Source organism: Sus scrofa, chromosome 9 (assembly GCF_000003025.6).
Source record: "Sus scrofa isolate TJ Tabasco breed Duroc chromosome 9, Sscrofa11.1, whole genome shotgun sequence".
Taxonomy (NCBI): domain Eukaryota; kingdom Metazoa; phylum Chordata; class Mammalia; order Artiodactyla; family Suidae; genus Sus; species Sus scrofa.
Genome location: NC_010451.4, coordinates 80705303 through 80727277, shown reverse-complemented (window position 1 = coordinate 80727277; position 21975 = coordinate 80705303). Strand labels below are relative to the sequence as shown.

Below are 21975 nucleotides of genomic sequence, written 5' to 3'. Positions count from 1 at the left end.
TAACCTGCCCTGTGATTCTGCCTAGTAAGGCCCATATTCCTTGTCCTTCACTTCGGAGTTTTCCGTTCAGGTTTTGCAGTTCTTCTAAAGATTCACATAGCTACAAGAAAACAATTCAAATCAGTACATCATTAAAACATGTAGTAAAACATATGAAAATGCAAATAATTTATCGATAAATGCATAAAAATATCTATATTTATATTTCATGTACTTTTAACACATTCAAGTCACAATACACCAAAAGTTGAGCTCTCCAATTATTTAAGCAGTGGCAATAAACCGTAACAACATTTTAAGTTAGCATTTATACTAATAATAATCATGCCATTCACATTTACATATTCTAGTACAGATTACTAAATAATTTCACAGACATTCTGCTGATTAATCCTATGAGTCCATTAAGATGCACTACTATCATTTTCCCAATGAGAAAACTAAGGTTTTTGTGACTAGGCCAAAATCATAAAACTAGTAAGAATTCCCAAGTTTTCTGAATCAAATCCCAGTACTCTTTTCACTTCGGTGTGGCTACTTATTGGAAATTTAACTCCTTCTAATTTTTTTTATCACTTAAAAAGCTAACAATAAGTTAATCCCAGTATATATGTTCATGTTACTTATTACCTAACATGTAGTCATAACTTGCTTTTTTTTTTTTTTTTTTTTTTTTTAGGGCTGCACCCATGGCATATGGAGGTTCTCAGGCTAGGGGTATAATTGGAGCTACAGCTTCCAGACTATACCACAGACAAGGCAATGCCAGATCCAAGCCATATCTGCAACCTACACCACAGCTCACAGCAACAACGGATCCTTAACCCACTGAGCGAGGACAGGGATTGAACCAGCAACCTCCTGGTACCTAGTTGGATTCATTTCTGCTGCGCCATGATGGGAACGTCCTCATCTTTAGAACGAAGAGGCAGAAAATAAATTTAAATTGGGAGTTCAGGAGTTCCCATTGTGGCACAGTGGTTAACAAATCTGACTGGGAACCATGAGGTTGCGGGTTTAGTCCCTGGCCTTGCTCAGTGGGTTAAGGATCTGGCGTTGCCGTGAGCTGTGGTGTAGGTCGTACACACAGCTTGGATCCCGCGTTGCTGTGGCTCTGGTGTAGGTCAGTGGCTACAGCTCCAATTAGACCCCTAGCCTGGGAACCTCCATATGCTGCCAGAGCGGCCCTAGAAAAGGCAAAAAGACAAAAATAAATAAATAAATAAATAAATTGGGAGTTCACTTTTTAATCAAAAGTAACATAACAATTCAAAAAAAAAAAAAAAAAACCAGTAATTTCAAAATGAGTTTTTAAAGTTTTTTACAACTTAGAGAAGTTCTGGAGTACTCATTGTGGCTCAATAGGTTAAGAACCCAACATTACTTCTGTGAGGATAAGGGTCTGAACTCTTGCCTCGCTCAGTGGGTTATAGATCCCATGTTGCTGCAAGCTGTGGAGTGGGTTGCAAATGTGGTGTTGCTGTGACTGTGCTGTAGGCCTGCAGCTGCAGGTTTGATTTGACCCCTATCCTGGGAATTTCCACATGCCACAGGTGCAGCTAGAAAAAGGAGAAGAAAGAAAGAGAGAGAGAGACAAGTTCTGTAGTAGAGTGGGGTAGGAGTAAGAAAAGGAATCAGACTTCCGAGCCTTAAGCCCCAGCTCTGTAATAATTTGACTACCTACGTAGGCCTGGGGAAATAATTTCACCTGTTTAAGACTTAGTTGAATCCTCTGAAAACGGGAGCAATAATCATAAATCACATTATAAAACTGAACTGAGAATTAAATGAGTAAATACATGTAAAAGTGCTCAAAATTGTGCCTGGCACATAGAAAGTAGTAGATAAGTATTAGCGATGATGATGAAAATAATGAGGTGTTGGAACTGCAGGCAAGTTGTAAAATTTCAGAGGAATTTCAAAACATAAAGAGAAATGCTATAAAATCACAAAAGAAATCATCAATAAGATTTAATATATTATGTTGTTTGTCTTACAGCCAACTTACCTTATTGTATTCCACATGAAGCTTTTCTTGTTCATTCTCTAATTTATCCTTTATATTCTTTTGTTCAGCCATATTTTCCTGAATTTGAATCATGCGCATATTTCTCTCTATTTAAATTAAATATCCAATTTTACTTCAGTAGAAAATGAAAGCTGACATACAAAATACACAATGGAAGAAGCTAGCCAGAGACGGCCACATGGATAAACCTACATTATTTAGAACACTTTTAACTCTACTCACAAATATATTAACTAAGCATTTTACAACTACCATAACTTATTGGGAAAATAAACATGCTTTTACTTGATATAGGTAGCATGGCTAGTCAATTTCTAAAAACTGACAGCATATCAAATATTTTCAATGGCAAACTGTCCTCATTGAAAATGTGCATGTGAAGTTCCCATCGTGGCTCAGTGGTTAACGAATCCAACTAGGAACCATGAGGTTGTGGGTTCGATCCCTAGCATTGGTCAGTGGGTTAAGGATCTGGCGTTGCCGTGAGCTGGGGTGTAGGTCACAGACACAGCTTGGATCTGGCGTTGCTGTGGCTGTAGTATAGGCCGGCGGCTACAACTCTGATTGGACCCCTAGCCTGGGAACCCCCATATGCTGCGGGTGCGGCCCTAGAAAAGACAAAACAACAACAACAAAAAAAAAAGAAAGAAAGAAAAAAAGAAAAGAAAACGTGCATGTATTAGTGTCTATACTAACCAAAATAGTAATTCACAAAATCAGCAGTGAGAGCAGGTTGTTTATGCTTTCTCCTTCCATCCACACTAGAACTAGTATCTGAATTATCCACTGGGAAGATATCTGTACTGATCCCCATCAGTTCTGCTTTCCGCATCAGTTTACGTATGGCTGAAGCACTGCTAGTGAGTGGCCTGGGCAATTTTTCCCTTGGAACCCAGGCCTGGGGTCTGGTGGATCGAGCCAGTTCTGCTTTGGCACGATATTGCTGAAGCCGGGCGTTGATTCTTGCCTATAAAAGAAATGCATATAAAAGATATTAAAATGGAACATACTCCTTATGATTTTTACTTCCATATTTAGAATTTCCTGTATCAAGGCAATTTATACTACCCACAGTCCTTAGGTATATTGTAGAATTCTTGGTTTACAATAAGCTGTATCTACCCATGGTGACAACTACCATAGTCTATGATTAGAGTTGTCAAAAATTAATATAATTAAGCTGAAGATTCTCTTATTAACTAGTCTTGCATTAGTAGCCATGATTTACTTAATTTATGTAAAAATAGATTTTAAATTATGGACAAACTAATCAAATGCTTTGCATAAGTGAACATTAGAACAGAGTGAAAAAAGAAGGTTCAACATATTGCATTGATGGAATTAATTTTCTCTAAGCCAAATTCTTCAATGTACTGAAAACATGCTTTATAAATGGCTGCTCTGTTGACTATATGATCAGTAATGTGTTCAACCACAAACTATACTCATCATTTACCTTAATGACAATCTACTTCTTAGGTAACTAACCAAATTTCATAATTATACTTCACACGTCATTGGTAAACACACATGAGGTCTGAAATCTATACAACGTTGAAAGAAAAAACATTAGTTTTGGCATGAATCCCATACCTGTGCTTCTGGTGAAAGCTGCTTCTCTCTCTCTTGTAAAGACATTTTACAATAGGATTGTAGAGCCAAGTAGTTTTTCCTCTTCCATTTTCTGTCTAACCTATCTGCATGTTGCTTACAATATGCAAAAAATGGATCCGCTATATCCTATGTCAAAAAACGGGGGGGGGGTTAAACATTTTTATTACAAAGGGTCATAAAAAACATAACCATAAACAATAATATTTCCTTTTTGAAGAATTTCCTACAGTATTGGTTATTCCTAAAATAGACTACAAAAGTAGTTTACATACATAATGATAAATATTGCTGCTTTAGAAACTTAATCCTGTGTATCAACTTCAAACTAACAATTATTTTTTTCTTTAAAGGGCTTTATGGGTTTAAAAATACTGAAATCAATGGCGCTCCCACTGTGACATAGTGGGTTAAGGATCTGGTGTTGCAGCAGTTATGGTGTAGGTTGCAGCTATGGCTTGGATTCGATCTCTGGCCCGGGAACTTCCATATGCTGGGTGTTGCCAAAAAAGAAAAAAAAAAAACATTGAAGTTAAATCTTAGGTATTATATTTAGTTATTCTTATTACCTTAAAAATAATCATTATTTAAAACAAGAAGGATTAAAATAATCTTAGATTATTTAATAGATACTATCATTAAATATTAAAGTTTGCAGACATAGATTAATATTACAAAACAACAATATGTCTAGAAAATATAAAACTAGCCAACACAGCAAAGTGGGGCCTTTCTAACTGACTAGCAATGTACAGACAGATTCCATCAGGGACAAAAATGGATTAGGACAGTCTTGTCAAAACACTTTATATATTCCCTTTAACTCTTTACATATACCTAAAACCACAAATGGAAATAAAGCTCTTTCACAGTCATATTTCATGGTACTATATTAATGGGTTCATTTTTTTTTTTTTCCATTTTATAGCTGCACCTGTGGCATATGGAAGTTCCCAGGCTAGGGGTTGAAACTGAGCTGCAGCTGCAGGTCTATACCACAGCCACAGCAACGTCAGATCTGAGCTGCATTTGTGGCCCACATTGCAGCTTGCAGCAGCGTCAGATCTATAATCCACTGAGCATGGCCAGGGATCGAACCTGCATCCTCATGGATTTAATAGCAATCAAAATGTACCCGGAGTTCATCCACTACGTTGGGTTCTTAACCTGCTGAGCCACAACAGGAACTCCAGGTACCAATTTTATTAATAGTAAGGTGTCTCCAAAAAAATTTACTATCAAAAACAGAAATAATTTGTAAATTTGTAGCCAAAAAAGGTAATCTTCAATGTGATTGCCAGAGAAATGCCAGACTGTTCATTCTTTAGGTCTGTCCCAAGGAGGAAAAATAAAGGTAAGGTATCCATGTAGTTTTTAACCTTAAGTTATATTTTAAAAGGTCTCTTAGTAAGGTAGGGTTTTAAAACCCAAAGAAAATGATGACACTAAAAAAGATGAAATAGAAAGAATAAAAATCATCATTGTAATAATAAAACTAAGGTGTTCTTAACATTAAAAAAAAAAAAAGCTTATGATGCAATTCTGTACGATAATATCCACAGATGTCACAGTATAGTACTATGGATAAGATGACAGAATTTGGAAATATAAAAATCTGGATATAAACCTCGGTTCCAAAATTTACTGGTTATTGTGGCTTCAAACAAGCTGCTAAATATATATGGGCCTCTGTTAACTCATTAGTAAAATGGATTTAATAACAACTTCTTCACATAGGTACAAAAATAAACTCAAAAAATGTGAGCAGGAGATTACATTAACACACACACACACATACACACACAACTGCTTTCTCAGAACATGTGCTACATACATCCTGGTGACAGACAAAGCTAAGTTGAAATAAATATATGGAACCTCGGTCAAAATGCCCGGATTTGGAGCACTATTTCATTGTTTTAAAGCAGCAGGTAAGGTTGGGTTATCAGAGAGGATTCATGCTTGCATAGATGAGTTCAGTATTAGGACCAAGACTCTGATTTAGGGGGGAAAAAGTCATCTCTGGTCAAAAATATTTCTGAAAGGGAAAAGGAAATCCAAGTAATTTTGTTTTGTTTTCATTACTTTGAGGTTGGGGGGGGGGATAAATCCTAATTCTAAAGCTGGAATGACCAAGGGGGTAACCTTGTTTAAAGAATGGAACAGATATACCAAGCAAATATTAACTGTGGTAGAAACCACTAACTGTCTTCTAACATCTATTCTCCCCTTCTTCAGTACTAGAATGTTTCAAGTTTCTACTGGGTACATGACTACCTTGCTAGAAACTCTCTGCTCCAGACCCTCAGCAGCTGGATATGGCCCTATGATAAGTTCCAGTAAGTAAGGTTTGTGAAATTTCCTGACCACACCCTTAAAAGGAAACTGACCTCTTATGTATGTATGTATGTATGTATGTATGTATGTATGTATGTATGTATACTTTGGCCACGCTCTCAGCATGCAGAAATTCCTAGGCCAGGGATCGAACCCGCACCACAGCAGTGACCCAAGCTTTTCATAAATTTATCCTTAATCATACCACATGAGGTGGGTTCCATTATTTTAATAACAATTTTATGGACAGAAAACTGAAAACAAGAAGTTAACTTGTTTACCCAAGATTCAATGCTAATAAGATCTGTCTACCAAATAGCTGTGGAAAAGCTCAATGTCCATCCAGTACCCTTCTTTAATTAATCAAAGTACAATTCATCCGAGTCAGAGACTGGCACAAAAACAGATATATGCACCCAAAATACAACTTCAATAGGACCCATTTATTCATAAAATATCTCCCTCAAAATTTGCTCAACAAATTTTCTTCATCAGATTATCATTTTTACTTGTATCCCGTCTATGAAATAAATGAAATAAAGCCCAACATAATAAACATTTTTACATGACACTGAAAATATACCCAATAAAAGAAGAGGTTTGGATAATACCATAAATCTATATACCCAAATATACAGTAAAAATTACTGTTACCTGCCTATATAAAGAGCTTAAAGAATCAACAAAATTTGGTTTCAGGATTCCTTAACAGTATTAGCAATTTTTGAAGTCCCCAAAGAGCTTATGTGAGTTATATTTATATATAGTTACCATATCAGAAGTTAAAACTGAGAAATTTTTAAAATATTCATTTATTTAAAAATAACTATAAACCCAATAGATGCTAACAAAAAAAGCCATTTTAAAGAAAAATACGGAGTTTCCGTCATGGCTCAGTGGTTAATGAATCTGACTAGGAACCATGAGGTTGCAGGTTTGATCCCTGGCCTCGCTCAGTGGGTTAAGGATCTGGCATTGCCGTGAGCTGTGGTGTAGGCTGGAAGCTATAGCTTCGAATAGACCCCTAGCCTAGGAACCTCCATATGCCACGGGAGCAGGCCTAGAAAAGGCAAAAAGACAAAAAAAGAAAAAAAAGAAAGAAAGAAAAATACCATAATTTACACAAAAAAAGTTTAGTGTAAAGAGTGGCACTGTTTCACACTTTTGCAAATCTCTTTAATAAAAAGCTGACATGAAAGAAGATAGCTAGATTCTCAAAACTGTTTCCACATTCAAATGTTATACTATTATATGCTATATAGTTTCTGGAAATCTTCACTATTGTGAGAAAATTAAGAGTAAAGTAGTACATATCATTTTTGTATTATTATGAAGACAACTTTAACCTCATAGAACCCTTGAAAGAATATTGGAGAGTCCCCAAAATATACTTTGAAAACAACTGATTGCTTAAAGCCAATCAACCCAGTATGAAAATTACAGCATTGAAAATAACTGTCAAGAAACAGAAATGCAGGGAGTTCCTGCTGCGGCTCAGCAGGTTAAGAATCTGACTAGTATCCATGAGAGTACAAGTTCAGTTCCTGGCCTTGTGCAGTGGGTTAAGGATCTGACATTGCCATGAGCTGTGACATAGGTCACAGAAGCAAATCAGACCACATGTTGCTATGGCTGTGGCATAGGCCAGGAGGTACAGCTCTGATTCAACCCCTACCTGGGAACTTCCAATATGCTGTAGTTGTGGCCAAAAAACGCAAAAAAAAAAAAAAAAAAAAGAAAAAAAAAGAAAAGAAAAAGAAATGCAGATACTGAAGATGGTAACAATTTTATTTAAAGAGTAACAGAGCAAATTTAAGATTCTCCTACAAAATATGCTGACATTTAATGCTTTGAAACACCTTGAATTGTTTCATCACGTTTTTGTCTGAATAGCTTTAAGACTGAAAAAACTCATATATATCGTTTACTCTTTAAGTTTTAAGCCAGTGATCCAAGCAAAGACATTACACTTGTAAATTTATTTTATGATGCATACCTGTTGTATGATATAAGAGAGTCATGAGAAGCCTTAAGAACATATTCACCAACAATGGATTTAAAGAAACTTACCTCTTCTGCTGCTGCCTCTGAAAGTAGACCTTCCTTCTGAGCACAGGTCACATGGAAATAGGCTCTGCACATTCCTGCATCACAGCTAATGCAAACGCCAGTTCTAGCAAAACGAGGGTCTTCGCAGAAGCTACACTCCTGCAATAGGATAACAGGAAAAGTCTCAGAGTAAAATATTTCAAGAACAAAAACTGTACTTCATACAAAGCTAAAAAATACAAATACTGGGCCAAAAGTATATCAATACAAACAATAACTGGAGGCAAGCCAAGAGTTTAAATGTGAAAAAAGTAATTCTCTGTATTGTTCTAATAAACCAAAATTCCACTGATATATATATATATGATGACAATATTATTTGAGGGTTTACTGTATGCTAGGTACTATTCTAAGTGCTTTACATATACTAATATACATAATCATTTGATACTCTATTTCAGAAAAATACCTGGAAGAGGTACTATAATTATTTCCATTCTACACATGAGAAAATTGAGGTATAGAAAGACTAAAAAGTCTGCTCAAAATAGCACAAAAAATAATTGGGAGAGAGGGTAATCTTACTTTAAAGTCCATGCTTGCAATAAACATTAAGCTACACTGATTTGAACAATACAGTACTACTTGGAAAAATTTTTTAAAATAAGAGAAAATTCACCAAAATATCTAGGCATTTCAACGAATGAAATCACACATTTTTTAAAGATCTTTAAGAGTGATCTTAAACAATTCTGTGAAATTGGTAATAATACACAATACAGCCAATTATTTACATTATTTCTCTATACAAAGGGGAAAATTACAAAACTAAAAGCGTAAACTGTTAAAATTTACCTAAGTGCTACCACCCCTAGTTTTTTTTTACACTTTTAACTAAACCACAGAGAAAATAAGCCTAGCCTCAAAATATACACTACTTTAAGAATAGGAATTTTCACATAAAAAAAACTTGCTAAAATTGTGAAAAACTGCCAGTAGACAACTGAGGAAGACTGCTGAGTAAAAATGTACTCTATGTAAATTAAATATGAGGGAAACATATAAAAAATAATAAACAAGTTTCAATAGACACTAAAAACATCAACAACACTACCAATTAGTGACTATGATAAAACCAGTCCCTGAAATCTGAGTAAAATAATGCGTGCTTCTTGTACTTGGTAGACAGCACCAAACTGATAAATAAGAAATGAATAAAAACAGCAAGAATAGGAGTTCCTGGTGAGGCACAGTGGTTCAGTGATCTGACTTGTCTCTGCAGCACTGCTGGTTTGATACCTGGTCCTGTGTAGTGGGTTAAGGATCCAGCATTGCCTTAGATATGGCACAGGTCACAGATTTGGCTCGTATTTGATCCCTGGCCCAGGACCTTCCACATGCTGCTAGTGCAGCTGAAAATGAAAGGAAAAAAAAAAAAACCATGAATTAAAAAAAAAAAAAAAAAAAACTAGAATGAGACCCTGAGTACAGAAGTGAAAATATTTCCAAATCTTAACACTTTACTGCACAGTTAAGGGTCTTTTTCCACTAACAGTAGTATATGTACAGTGTAAAGTATCAGCAAATAGTAATCTAAATTACAAAAAAAAAAAAAAAAAAAAAAAAACTAAGAAAAAGAGAGAGAAGGTGAGAGGAATGAAAAGTGAGAAATGAAGAAATTAAACTATTTAAAGTAAGTCAATACCATGAACAGAAACAAATTGTTTAGGGTAGTTCCCTGAGTAATTTAATGTAATATAATGAAACTGGGCATGGGATTTCAGAGTGCATGCAAGGAAGAACATTCTCACAATGAAATATTATAAGACTACAGAACAATCTAATACGGAAACTAGAAACTTCATCAATTGCTTGAATCATTTAAAATGCTAGGGAACCAAGCAACTGAGGACACAAGGGAGAAAGTATATCAGGATTAGGAAATGGAGCACAATGTAGTCTAGAGAGCTATCCCAGAAATAATTCACAGCACTGGTTTGATTTTGCAGATGTACTAGACGGGACATAATGTTTTGACTCCATTTCCCAGTAATACTTCTAAACAAAAGCAGGTGATAATGAAAAAAATCAGCAGACAATTATACATTTCATGACCCTTCTTTTCAATCTGGAGGTCACTGCTGGCCTCAGTTATATGAAGTAATACATGGTTACTATTTTTTTTAACTGTTTCTGGATTTATATTTGTGGTAATAACACATGTCTATTGAAAATGATGTAAGCTAGTCCCTTCTAGGTTCTGTGCTTGTGAATTACGAAGCTACCAAAGCTTTCTTGGTCAAAAAGTTGTAATTTCCAACAGTGGTGGACTAGGTAATTTGTATTAATACTACTCAACTAGAAAATGCAGACAAATTATTATTTTTTTAACTAGAGCTTAAAGGTATTAGTGAGATAATAAAATAGCGTTGAATTACCTGAGAACCAGGTAAGTAAGTTCAATACTAGGGCCTGGAAGCTTTAGCTAATTCTGGAGAAGGAAGTAGCAATTATCCAAACTAAAGCATAAGATTATTGGAAGGCAGAGGGTAGAGGGTAAGGGATGGGGTGGTGATTAGAGCCCAAGTGGGATATACGAACACAACAGAAACTGTCAAATTTTAAAGTTTTCATTATAAGAATTTTCCAACCACCTATAAGGTCTCCACTCCACCTTTAACATGTCACTGGTATTATTCAACAGTCTTCCTTCTCAACTACCCAAGAGAGAATGGAAAGAGAATGTATCAATGTCTAATCAATTCTAGTATTCTAAAAATGTCTGCAGTAATTATACACATATTTTAAATTAATAAGTGGGTAATTTTATCACTTATAAACCTGCTCAGTTACAGTTAAAAACCCATTTATAAACTATGGTAGCCAAGAATCAATTGCTAGGCAGGTTATCTGGTCATAAAGACAAAACTAGTCCCTGAAATCTGAGTAAAATAGGAGGTGCATCTTGAACTCTTTTCATAATTTTAATAAGTTCCACTTCAAAAGTAAAGTCAGAAGATAAATATTTGATTCAACTAGTTAAAAATAAGGATTTGGTCTGAAAATTAATTATGTACCAGGCAGTGTGCTAAACACCAGAGAAACAGCAGTGTTATTGACTACTATTTCACCCTGCAGGTAAATTACAAATACATAGAAGAATTTATACATTATTGGCTTTTTGGGAAAATTACTATCAATAATAAATAATTTAGTGCAAACTGCTCTCCAATAACATACTGAGGAATAAGCATTTCTGTAGTCAACAATGATATTAATAAAAAGTTACATAAACTAACAAGTAAAAGCTTTCTCTTTTAGACAATCAAAAATACTTTGTCTCACCTTAGCACCATATTTGGAATAATTCATTTCTGTTAGTGTTACTGGTCGTAATTTGTCAATATCGCCAAAGGCTACGCCAGGAACATAAAGGGCGCAAACAATGTGAACCCATCTATAAGGAGAAAACATAAGATTTTACTAGCAAACCTTCTGATAAATACCCATGTATAAAATATGTGCCATTTCAAATAGCTACTTCAAGAATTTCTTGGTCAGATTTCAAAAATCTCAGATATACAACTAAAGAATATGGAACACCTATAGAATGAGATCATTTAGTTACAAGAAAAGGGACTGGAATAAGCACTACTTTCCTAGCAGTTTAGCCAAAGCTGAGAGTTAACTGTAACTGCCTTTCACTTCAAATTCACTGCAGTTTGCGCTTATCAGTGATTCTTAAATATTTGCATTCATATTGAATATATGAAACAAAACAGCATTTTCATATTCATAGAAGGTATTCACATTCATTATTTTAAACACTGTGAGAATTAAGGGTTCTAACTTAAGAACTGCATAGTAAATTTGCATAAATTACATAAAAGTGCTCTTTCTTGTTATTTTTTTTAAAAAGCTGTTGGATAATCCTTAAGGACATATTTTAAAATTTTAGAACAATTTTTGGTATGTATCTTAACTTTTTTTCTTTACAGGTTGAAAGTGATTGCTAGAAGACTGTACAGAACAGCTGTAGTAATATAAGGAAGTCACTATTTCATTCAACTCATCTGTTCACCACACAACCTATGTACTAAAACTATGTGCCCCACATAAAACATTTTTTAAAGTCTGGATAATGCTACAGCACTAAACAAAGAATGTTCAGTCTCAGTGTACTAAAAAGAAAAAGCAAATAGGAGTTGATTCTAATTCCAGTTTTTTAAAACTGCTCTGAAACTTTTCAAATATAGTAGCACCTCTCCTGTTTCCTTACAACCAAATAAAATAGGGGATCACTGGATTTTGAAATGTAAACAGATCTGTAACATTTGTGTAAGAAAGAAGGTAAAAACGAGATGGCAAATCTCTCTTAACCTTGTGGATATATTCACAGAATAGAAACAACAATATATTTAACAAAAAGAAGTATTAAATTCTACTTTATCACAGCTTGAGAGGCTATGGTCACTATCTGGTTCTGTTTTGTGATACACTATGAGTTTTAAAGAAATAAGACTAAGAATCGGGAGTTCCCGTCGTGGCGCAGTGGTTAACGAATCCGACTAGGAACCATGAGCTTGCGGGTTCGGTCCCTGCCCTTGCTCAGTGGGTTAACGATCCGGCCTTGCCGTGAGCTGTGGTGTAGGTTGCAGACGCGGCTCGGATCCCGCGTTGCTGTGGCTCTGGCGTAGGCCGGTGGCTACAGCTCCAATTCGACCCCTAGCCTGGGAACCTCCATATGCCGCGAGAGCGGCCCAAGAAATAGCAACAACAACAACAACAACAACAAAAAAAAAGACAAAAAAAAAAAAAAGACTAAGAATCGTTTTATAGAGACACCGGGGAAAATAGTTACAAATACTTTAAAAATTATCTTTTTTAGTGGGAAGAAACCCAAGGTTTTGAGATATTCTTGATAAAATATTTTAATCCAACCTCCCATACACGTCCTGTGGAGTTTAATGTAAAGATACACATCTTCAACAAGCAGCTGTTTTCTCAATTTAATCTGCAGTTTTTTCATGCTCCACTGGTGTAGTAAATGCCACTGTACTCTGAAGGAGTTTGTCTTTGATAAACCCAATAGCTGGCTGCTTGCTTCATACTGACCTTCTTAAAATGTTTCAGTACAAGTCACACAAGTACTACAGATTTAAACTGCCATTTCAGTGTGATTTGCACACAAAGTATCACTTCCCACAACCATCCCTGTGAGGATGCCAACTACAGTCTTCATTAAAATACATATCTAACAGTTGAGACAATTTTGGTTCTTTGTGCTATCTACCGTATACAGTTTTTTGTTCATTAGTTTAGCTGCACATACTTTAAAACCTTTATTAATAAAAGTTGAGAAATCCAAAAGGAATCATCTTCCTTGTTACTTTACCATCCATTTTGCTTGGAGCTATGAAGACAGATGTTGATTAGGGAAAGGAGCAGAAAACAATTACGACATAAAAATCACCAAAAATAAGAGTCAGAATTGTCATTCTAGCATAGAAACTATTAATAGATTATCTTAAATTTACATGTTTTAATAAAGCACCCTAAGTAGAAAGATATTGCTCAAAAAACTCATTTCTGATTGGCAACGATATTCATCAAATTTGACTTTGGAATGCTGATGGTCTTCTCACACTAAATCACAACATTTCCTTCTTAGTGCAGAATTTGTGGCTCCCATCACAAATGGGGGAGGGAGTTAATTAGCCTATGTAATAAAAGTCAATTTCAAAACTTTTTGATTCTTTCTATACATTGTTTTTTCCTTTTCCCCTGTTTTCCATTTGAAGCTAGAATGCTAAACAGTTTGTCAAAACTTCTTGGCCTTTTTTTTTTTTTTTGCCTTGTTTCAAGCTAGTATTACATCCTTCAAATTGTATCAAGACCTATAATCTCCATAGCAGCCTATATGTGACTGTGGACATGAACAGAAGTAAAGTGTTTAAATATTATAAAGAAATTTGCCAGGCTAGACCATCAAGGGAGGTGTCTTTATCCATACACATATATAAAAGATCCATAGGAGTCAATACAGGTATCTCTCAGTAAAACTAAATGGTTAAAGATGACTCCCTTTTCTTTATTTAGAAACAACTTTACAAGTTATTTTGCAGATTGTTTTAGTATGTATTACGTATTAGTGTAATGAGGCAGCTACTTTAGTTTTTCAATAGAAATTTCATATTATTGACAAGAAAAATGTAAAACAAAGGCTCTTCCTTAAAAAGGAGCTGTGTTTCCAAAGCTGCCATGCTTATTCCTCACAATTTTTCACCATAAACTTCAACTCTTAAGACTAAAGAGTTACTAGAAAGACTTTATGCACCAAATATTCTATGACTACCTTAAGTAATTAGAATACTGGTAATAGAAAGAACTAGTAGTAGCAGTATCAATAGAACTAACGTAATATTTATGAAATATTTACTATGTTCCAAAAACTATATTGTTTACAGAAATAATCCCATTTAATACTTTCAAAAGTGCTAGGGAACCAAGGTATAAAATGGTTTAATGACCTGACTAAAATCACACAGAATCCAAAAATAGGTGGTCCAACTTGAAAGCACACCCTTTTAATGTTGCATTAAATTCCCTAATTCTAGGCCAAAGTCAGTCTGAACATAAAACAATGCTCATGTATCACAGGATACAGACCACAGACTCATGTTAATACATCAAATCATTTGTTATATATTTATTTTATTTTGGGGACAGGCAATGAAGAACGAGAAGTAAGACTTTAAGTTATTTTTCCTAGACTTCAACATACAGGGTTCTCCAAAATTCCATAGTAGACTCTATGGTATCCCAACATTCTTGTATGGCAATACCTCTCAAGGACCTATCCACCAATTGAGGTGAAAATGAGAAAAGTAAGAAAAATATCTTTTACTTTACTAAAGCAGACTATATTAAATTCAAAAGACTATCCTTTATTTTGGTATAAAACACATCCTATCCTTTTCAAAATGTTAAGATATGAGAAATGATGGTGATATTTGTATAGGTTATTTTGTTGTTAAAATATTGTTCAGTAAAAATACTAAAATATCCTTATGTGGCAAAATGAAAAACTAAGCATCCCCTCTTATGTGGAGGAGGACAGTAAGTAGTGGTCCATAAAATGTAAAAGGTTAGGAACTACTCTTGTGTACCAGTCACCCATCCTAGTTAGTAGTCTCCTGGGAAAAAAACATGAAAGATGCCAATGCTATTATGATGACAACTGTTCAAATGTGATAATAAAGATGAGTGTGAATGTAGTGAAAACAACAGAGGTGTCTGCACAAGTTAATCAATTTATTGTCTCTCAGTTCCAAATCCACCCTTCAGTATTTGCTTTGCAATAATGCACAAAACCTTTTTCAGCTTTTCTCCTCTACAGCATCATGGTACCTAGCTGCCTCAGGAGAGTGGCAGAAGGCACTGTGGGAGGAAGGGCTTCTCACAGGATAGGAAGAGGACATCCGCCAGTGCTCTGCCCCAACAACATGCTTCATCCCTCAGTCACCTGGGAGGCCAAGACTGGAGGTCATTCCGTGGCCCTCTCAACACAGATACAACACACTCCAGGCTTTGAACCACTGCATAGCCACCTGCTTGCAAAGAACTGCAGACCAAGTTTTGGCCCAGGCAAAGGAGCTAAATTCTCTGCCATCAAGTAGGCTGTAACTACACTTTCTCTAACAAGGCCTGAATACCTCTCTTGGGGAAGGGGTCTTCCTTCCAACTTACTTCACCAACGGTCTTAACTTACAGTCATTACTAAGATTAAATGGGATTATGGGCTATAGAGGCAAATGGAGATACTCAACCAAGGGTCTTTTCTCCTCCTTGCCCTGATCTATAGGCTACTGTCCATTTACTCTATGCCAGAAATTACAAAGCAGCAATCAAATGAAAGTGTGAAACTCAAAAAATCATAAATAGAAAAAGAGAAGTAGACATATTATAAAGCAAGTATATTAACCCAACAGGATTATGACATCAACCTTCCAGCATCTGTCTCCTTGAAAATTCCATCCTGATTGGGGCATAGTTCACAGCTAGGGGAAACACCACATTTACAGGCATCACAAAACCAAGGTTCAGTGGAGTTTTCAGAAGCTGAACTCATAATAGAGTCGCTCTCTCCGTCAACTCCATAGCAACCTAAAAAATAAATAAATAGTATGATTAAACAGAGTTTATTTCTTAAACTTACATTTATAAAGTCACAAAAGAAAAAGGGAAGGGAAATAGAGAAAAATTCAGAAAAATTAACGGTTTATAAGAATGATATTAAAGTCAAAACAGAAGTAAAATCATTTCATAAAAATATTTTTCCACCTATCATAGTGTATTACAGACCTACTGGAAAAGCATTAGAGAAGTGAAATTTTATGGTTCTTTTAAAAAAATTTTTTAATTAAAAATATGAAGTTTCACTAAAAATAATAACTACAGAGTCTAGAAACTATTAATTAGTAAATACTTCTGAGCTCCTATGCACTGAACACTTAAATATATATAAAATATATATATAGAAGTGGCAGATTAAAACATAAATTCATATATCCATAAATGAAAAGTAAATATTAGCAAAAGGAAAATAATACAGAAATATGCACACATATAAATTAAGGCTATAGAACAATTTGAATAGTTTAGACTAAAGTTAGGCAGGTGAGTTCCATTCACAATTGAGCCAGTCTTGAGCTATACAAGGTATCTATCTGAGCTTTTTAAACATTTATAACTCTTCAATCTTCTGTAAAAATTTATCCATAACTGAAATGAAGAGATTATTCTTTTTCCTCTTTTCATTCATTGATAACTCGATATTCTGAGGGTTAAATTATTTAAGTAGTTAATGTTCTAAAAATAAATCTAAAGATCCACATGAATACATCAAAGAAAGAAGATAATGAGACAATGTAGCACAGATCTTACATTTTAGAGTAGGAAATTATTATTGGTAGCTTATAATAAAGACTACCTGCCAGTGACTATAATAGTCATGACTCCTAAATAATTTTCTTTTGCCTAAATGGTGCTAGATATACCATAGACTTCATATTCTCTCTCTCTTTCTAGACAGGAAGACACTGACCTCATGACAAATCATACTTAAAAGAGATAACTTAATGAATATACAGTAATTATATAGATTACAGCTTAGTCATAGTCCCAATGTTGCCTGTCATCTTTAAGCTTGGGCATTTATCTGATCTCCTAAGACACATTAATTACATCAAAATAGGTCACTTCTATAGTAAGCCTATTATCAGCAATCCCAGGATAATTTTGACCAGGTTTATTCTAAGAGGGTAGTCTTAGCACCAAATTCTAAAGAGCACCCAAAGCAACCTCCAATAAACTGAAGTCATTGAAAAAACCACCAGGAGAAACATATAAGTAACAATCATCTCTCAAAAGGCTTCACCATGTAGGTAAGCTTATATGTACCCAATGTAAGATTATATGGTTATTCACTGCACACACAACAGGAGCCTGCTGAAGAGCATCTTCTCACAACAACCAAAGACACCCAAGTTAAAACAAATAGTATGTAAATAAATATGCATCAAACAAATCACCCAGAAAGAAACACACTAGTAAATAATTTTAAAGTTATCAACATTAATTTACTGGATGTCACTGATAGGTCAACAGTCATATGTCGGTATTTTATTCACACAGTAATACCACTCAATATAGATTAATTATATTGCCTGGTAGGCAGAAAACTGAAAAGTTTGCAACTATGACTTAAATAAGCTGCCACAAGCAAATCCTTCTGTTATGTCAATATAATGTTATTTAAGGATTTTATAGTAGTGAACCTTAATATAATCTGAAAGTCATATGAAAAAAATGCAAAAAAAGATTTTTTTTTTATTTGCTTTTTAGGGCCACACCTGTGGCATATGGAAGTTCCCAGGCTAACGGTCTAATCGGAAATGTAGTCACCGGCCTATGCCACAGCCATAGCCACCCAGGATCTGAGCTGCGTCTGCAATCTACACCACAGCTCATGGCAACACTGATTCCTTAACCCACTGAGCAAGACCAGGGATGGAACCCGCGTCCTATGGATACTGGTGCGGTTTATTAACCACTGCATCACGATGGGGACGCTCAAAGAAAAGATTTTAAATGGGCTAGACTACTGTGCATAAGATAAACAAAGGAATTAAAACATTAATTTATTTAATATCATTAATTGGTGGTTGGTAGTAATCATGATATCCATCACTTCCATTTAGATGCACATTCTAATTGATAAATCATAAAAATGAAAAAAAAATTTTTTCTTCATGGGAATAATTTTTTTTTTTGGTTGTCACCAATAATAAAAAATTTTTAGGTAAAGGCAACAGTAAACAAAATATTTTATTCAAAGAAAAATCAGAAAATAATAAAAATAGTCAATTTTATTTCTCAAAGGCTATGCAATACTACAAGCAAAAAAATCTATCATCTTCACAAAATAATGTTCTTTTGAGGCAGATTTTTTCATCTGTATTTCCACAAAGTAGGGAACTACCAAGATAATAAAGCCCACAGGAGCTATTCATTTTATTCACCTCATACACCAAAATCATGGTAAACCACAGCAGTTTACTCTTTCAGAATAAAGCAAAATTTCAATTCCAATTTTTTTTTTGGGGGGGGGGCGCTCCCGCGGCTTATGGAGGTTGCCAGGCTAGGGGTCCAATGGAGCTATAGCCACTGGCCTACGCCACAGCCACAGCAACACGGGATCCAAGCCGTGTCTGCAACCTACACCACAGCTCACGGCCACGCTGGATCCCTAACCCACTGAGCAAGGCCAGGGATCGAACCCGCAACCTCATGGCTCCTAGTCAGATTCGTTAACCACTGAGCTACGATGGCAACTCCTCAATTCCAATTTTTAAAGAATATACCACACATCTGGCAAATGTCTGCACAGAGATTAAATCAACTAAAATAATTTCAGAAATGATTTCTGAGGGCCTCTCCTAGGAATTCTTACTTTATAAGCCTGAAGATTAATGGTATCATACAAACTCAAAGAACAACCAGCAAGTGGGTAAATATTTCTTCTTCAGTTTCACTGCCCTTGAAAGATGTTCTACACTGCTACCTTTACAGAGTTCTTAACCTGCCACTTTCTCCTGCCATTTTTCCCATATTTCTCTGCCATACCTGTTGAGTTTACTGAGTTCTAGGCCAAATGTCTAGTATTTATATCCACTCTAATCCATTTTAATTAATGACTAAATACATTTAAAATCTTTTTCTTTCTTCTATACAAAACTGAATTTAAACTACCAAAAAACAAGGCTTATTCTCTTCTACCTATCTATTTCTGAGTAGAAGATGCAAAAAATACACCTTTGATAGAATTATGTGAAAAAGTCTTTATGTGGATAAACATTTAAAATTTAAAAAGTATAGACATGCATGTAAATCAATGAAACTGGAACACACCCTCATACCATGAACAAAAATAAACTCCAATGGTTTAAAGACTTAAATGTAAGACAAGACACCATTAAACTCCTAGAAGAGGAAACAGGCAAAACATTCTCTGACATCAACCTTACAAATGTTTTCTCAGGTCAGGCTTCCAAAACAACAGAAATAAAAGCTAAAATAAACCAATGGGACCTAATCAAACTGAAAAGCTTTTGCGCAGCAAAGGAAACCATAAAAAAAAAAACAAAAAGCCAACTTACAGACTGGGAGAAAATAGTTTCAAATGATGCAAATGACAAGGGCTTAATTTCTAAAATATACAAACTTAGACAACTCAACAGCAAAAAAGCCAACATCCCAACTGAAAAATAGGCAAAAGACCTGAACAGACATTTCTCCAAAGAAGATATATAGATAGCAAACAAGCACATGAAAAATGCTCAACATCACTGATTATTAGAAAAGTGCATATCAAAACTACTGTGAGGTACCACCTCACACCAGTCAGAATGGCCATCATTAATAAGTCCACGAATAACAAATGCTGGAGAAGAGTGTAGAGAAAAGAGAATCCTCCTGCACTGTTGGTGGGGATGTAAATTGGTGCAGCTTAGACCATGGAGAACAGTGTGGAGGTACATTAGAAAACTATACAAAGAACTACCATATGACACAGCAATCCCACTCTTGGGCATATATCTGGACAAAACTTTCCTTGAAAAAGACACATGCACCCACATGTTCATTGCAGCACTATTCACAATAGCCAAGACATGGAAACAACCTAAATGTCCATCAACAGATGATTGGATTAAGAAGATGTGGTATATATATATATATATAAAATGGAATACTACTCAGCCATAAAAAAGAACAAAATAATGTCATTTGCAGCAACATGGATGCAACTAGAGACTCTCATACTAAGTGCAGTAGTACAGTAAATCAGAAAGAGAAAGACAAATACCATATGATATCACTTATATCTGAAATCTAATAGATGGCACAAATTAACCTTTCCACAGCAAAGAAAATCATGGACATGGAGAACAGACTTGTGGTTGCCAAGAGGGAGGGGGAAGGAGTGGAATGGATTGGGACTTTGGGGTTAATAGATGCAGACTATTGCCTTTGGAATGGATAAGCAATGAGATTCTACTGTATAGCAACTGGGAACTATGTCTAGTCACTTATGTTGGAGCATGATAATGTGAGAAAAAAGAATGTATACATGTATGTGTAACTGGGTCACCTTGACGTACAGTACAAAATTGACAGAACACTGTAAGCCAGGTATAATGGAAAAAATAAAAATCATTATTAAAAAAATAAATGTATGAAACTAAAAAAAAAGTATTCACACAGAAAACTTAATTCATGCTTTCAAATGGGTAAACAAAACATGTTTGTACAGCTAATTACAAGTAACACATGCAACCTAATCATATATAATGAAAAATAATATAAAATGTGTTTATAATTGTTTTGAGTTATACAAGAGTATGGATAATCCAAATTAGCAGAAATTTTCCCCATTCACCTTGTCACGGAAGACCAGAAGACCTACAGTCCTCTGATTTCTAGCTACGTAACTTTGGAAAACCACATCTCTGAGGTTGAGTTACCTCTTCTGCAATAAGTATTTAATAATATCTTTCCTAACTATTTCTCAATCTAGGAAAAAAAAAACAGGAACACAAAATTTGCCACTTAAAAATGTAAAACATTTTTTGTGTACTTAATATCCTATCACACACAAAAAAATCCTACCACTACTCCTGTGATTACAAAACCCACTAAAAGACTTTAGAGTAATATTGTTGTTTATGAGAAAAGAACATATAATATGCATGATACCTGCCACAAGTATATCCTAAAGAATAAATGAGTCGAACTACCTGCTGATACATAAAGTCCAAATGGTTATAACTTGAATATGCCTTACTATCCAGTAAGCACTCATAGAATATATTTTTGCATACATTAAGAAATGAAAATGGTCTAGAACTACGCTAATAGCAGACTGAAAAATAAACAGGGGAAAAACATCTCTTAGTAGATCATATTTAATTTATAGCAACTTGGAGTTCCCACTGTGGCACAGGGGATTAAGGATCTGGCATTGCCACAGCTGTGGCATAGGTCACAGCTGTGGCTCAGATTTGATTCCTGGCCTGGAAACTTCCATATGCCATGCTGTGGCCAAAAAATAAAAAAAATAATAACCCCTAACAATCAAACCTAAGGATAATTGCTGGCAAGTGCACTCCCTAATGCTCTATCATGTACTATGACACATACAAGACATTTTTCTTCAGACACAGTGCAATCAATATATCAGGAAAACCGACATCACAGTCGGGGGCACCCTACTATTACAAGCCAGTTGTAAGATCTTATCACAAAGGTGCTCAAGGCAAGTGAAAAGCTGAAACCCCAAAAGAAATTTGACTCCATTTAGATGAAATAAGACTCTGAAAAGTAATCAG

At 35.0% G+C, this 21975-nt stretch overlaps 1 protein-coding gene across 7 annotated transcripts in view; it reads right to left on the bottom strand.

Annotated features, from left to right (window-relative positions):
• The window catches only part of PHF14 (PHD finger protein 14), a 188976-nt gene that overhangs the window by 138883 nt on the left and 28118 nt on the right, over positions 1-21975 (bottom strand). For all 7 annotated transcript variants that reach the window (XM_013979727.2, XM_013979728.2, XM_005667646.3 and 4 more), the window contains exons 5-11: positions 16033-16192; positions 11372-11483; positions 8048-8185; positions 3623-3769; positions 2726-2996; positions 2009-2115; positions 5-100 (exon numbers count right to left, since the gene is read on the bottom strand). In XM_013979727.2, coding sequence (XP_013835181.1) covers positions 5-100; positions 2009-2115; positions 2726-2996; positions 3623-3769; positions 8048-8185; positions 11372-11483; positions 16033-16192 — 1031 coding nt within the window. The remainder of the gene's footprint in view (positions 1-4; positions 101-2008; positions 2116-2725; positions 2997-3622; positions 3770-8047; positions 8186-11371; positions 11484-16032; positions 16193-21975) is intronic.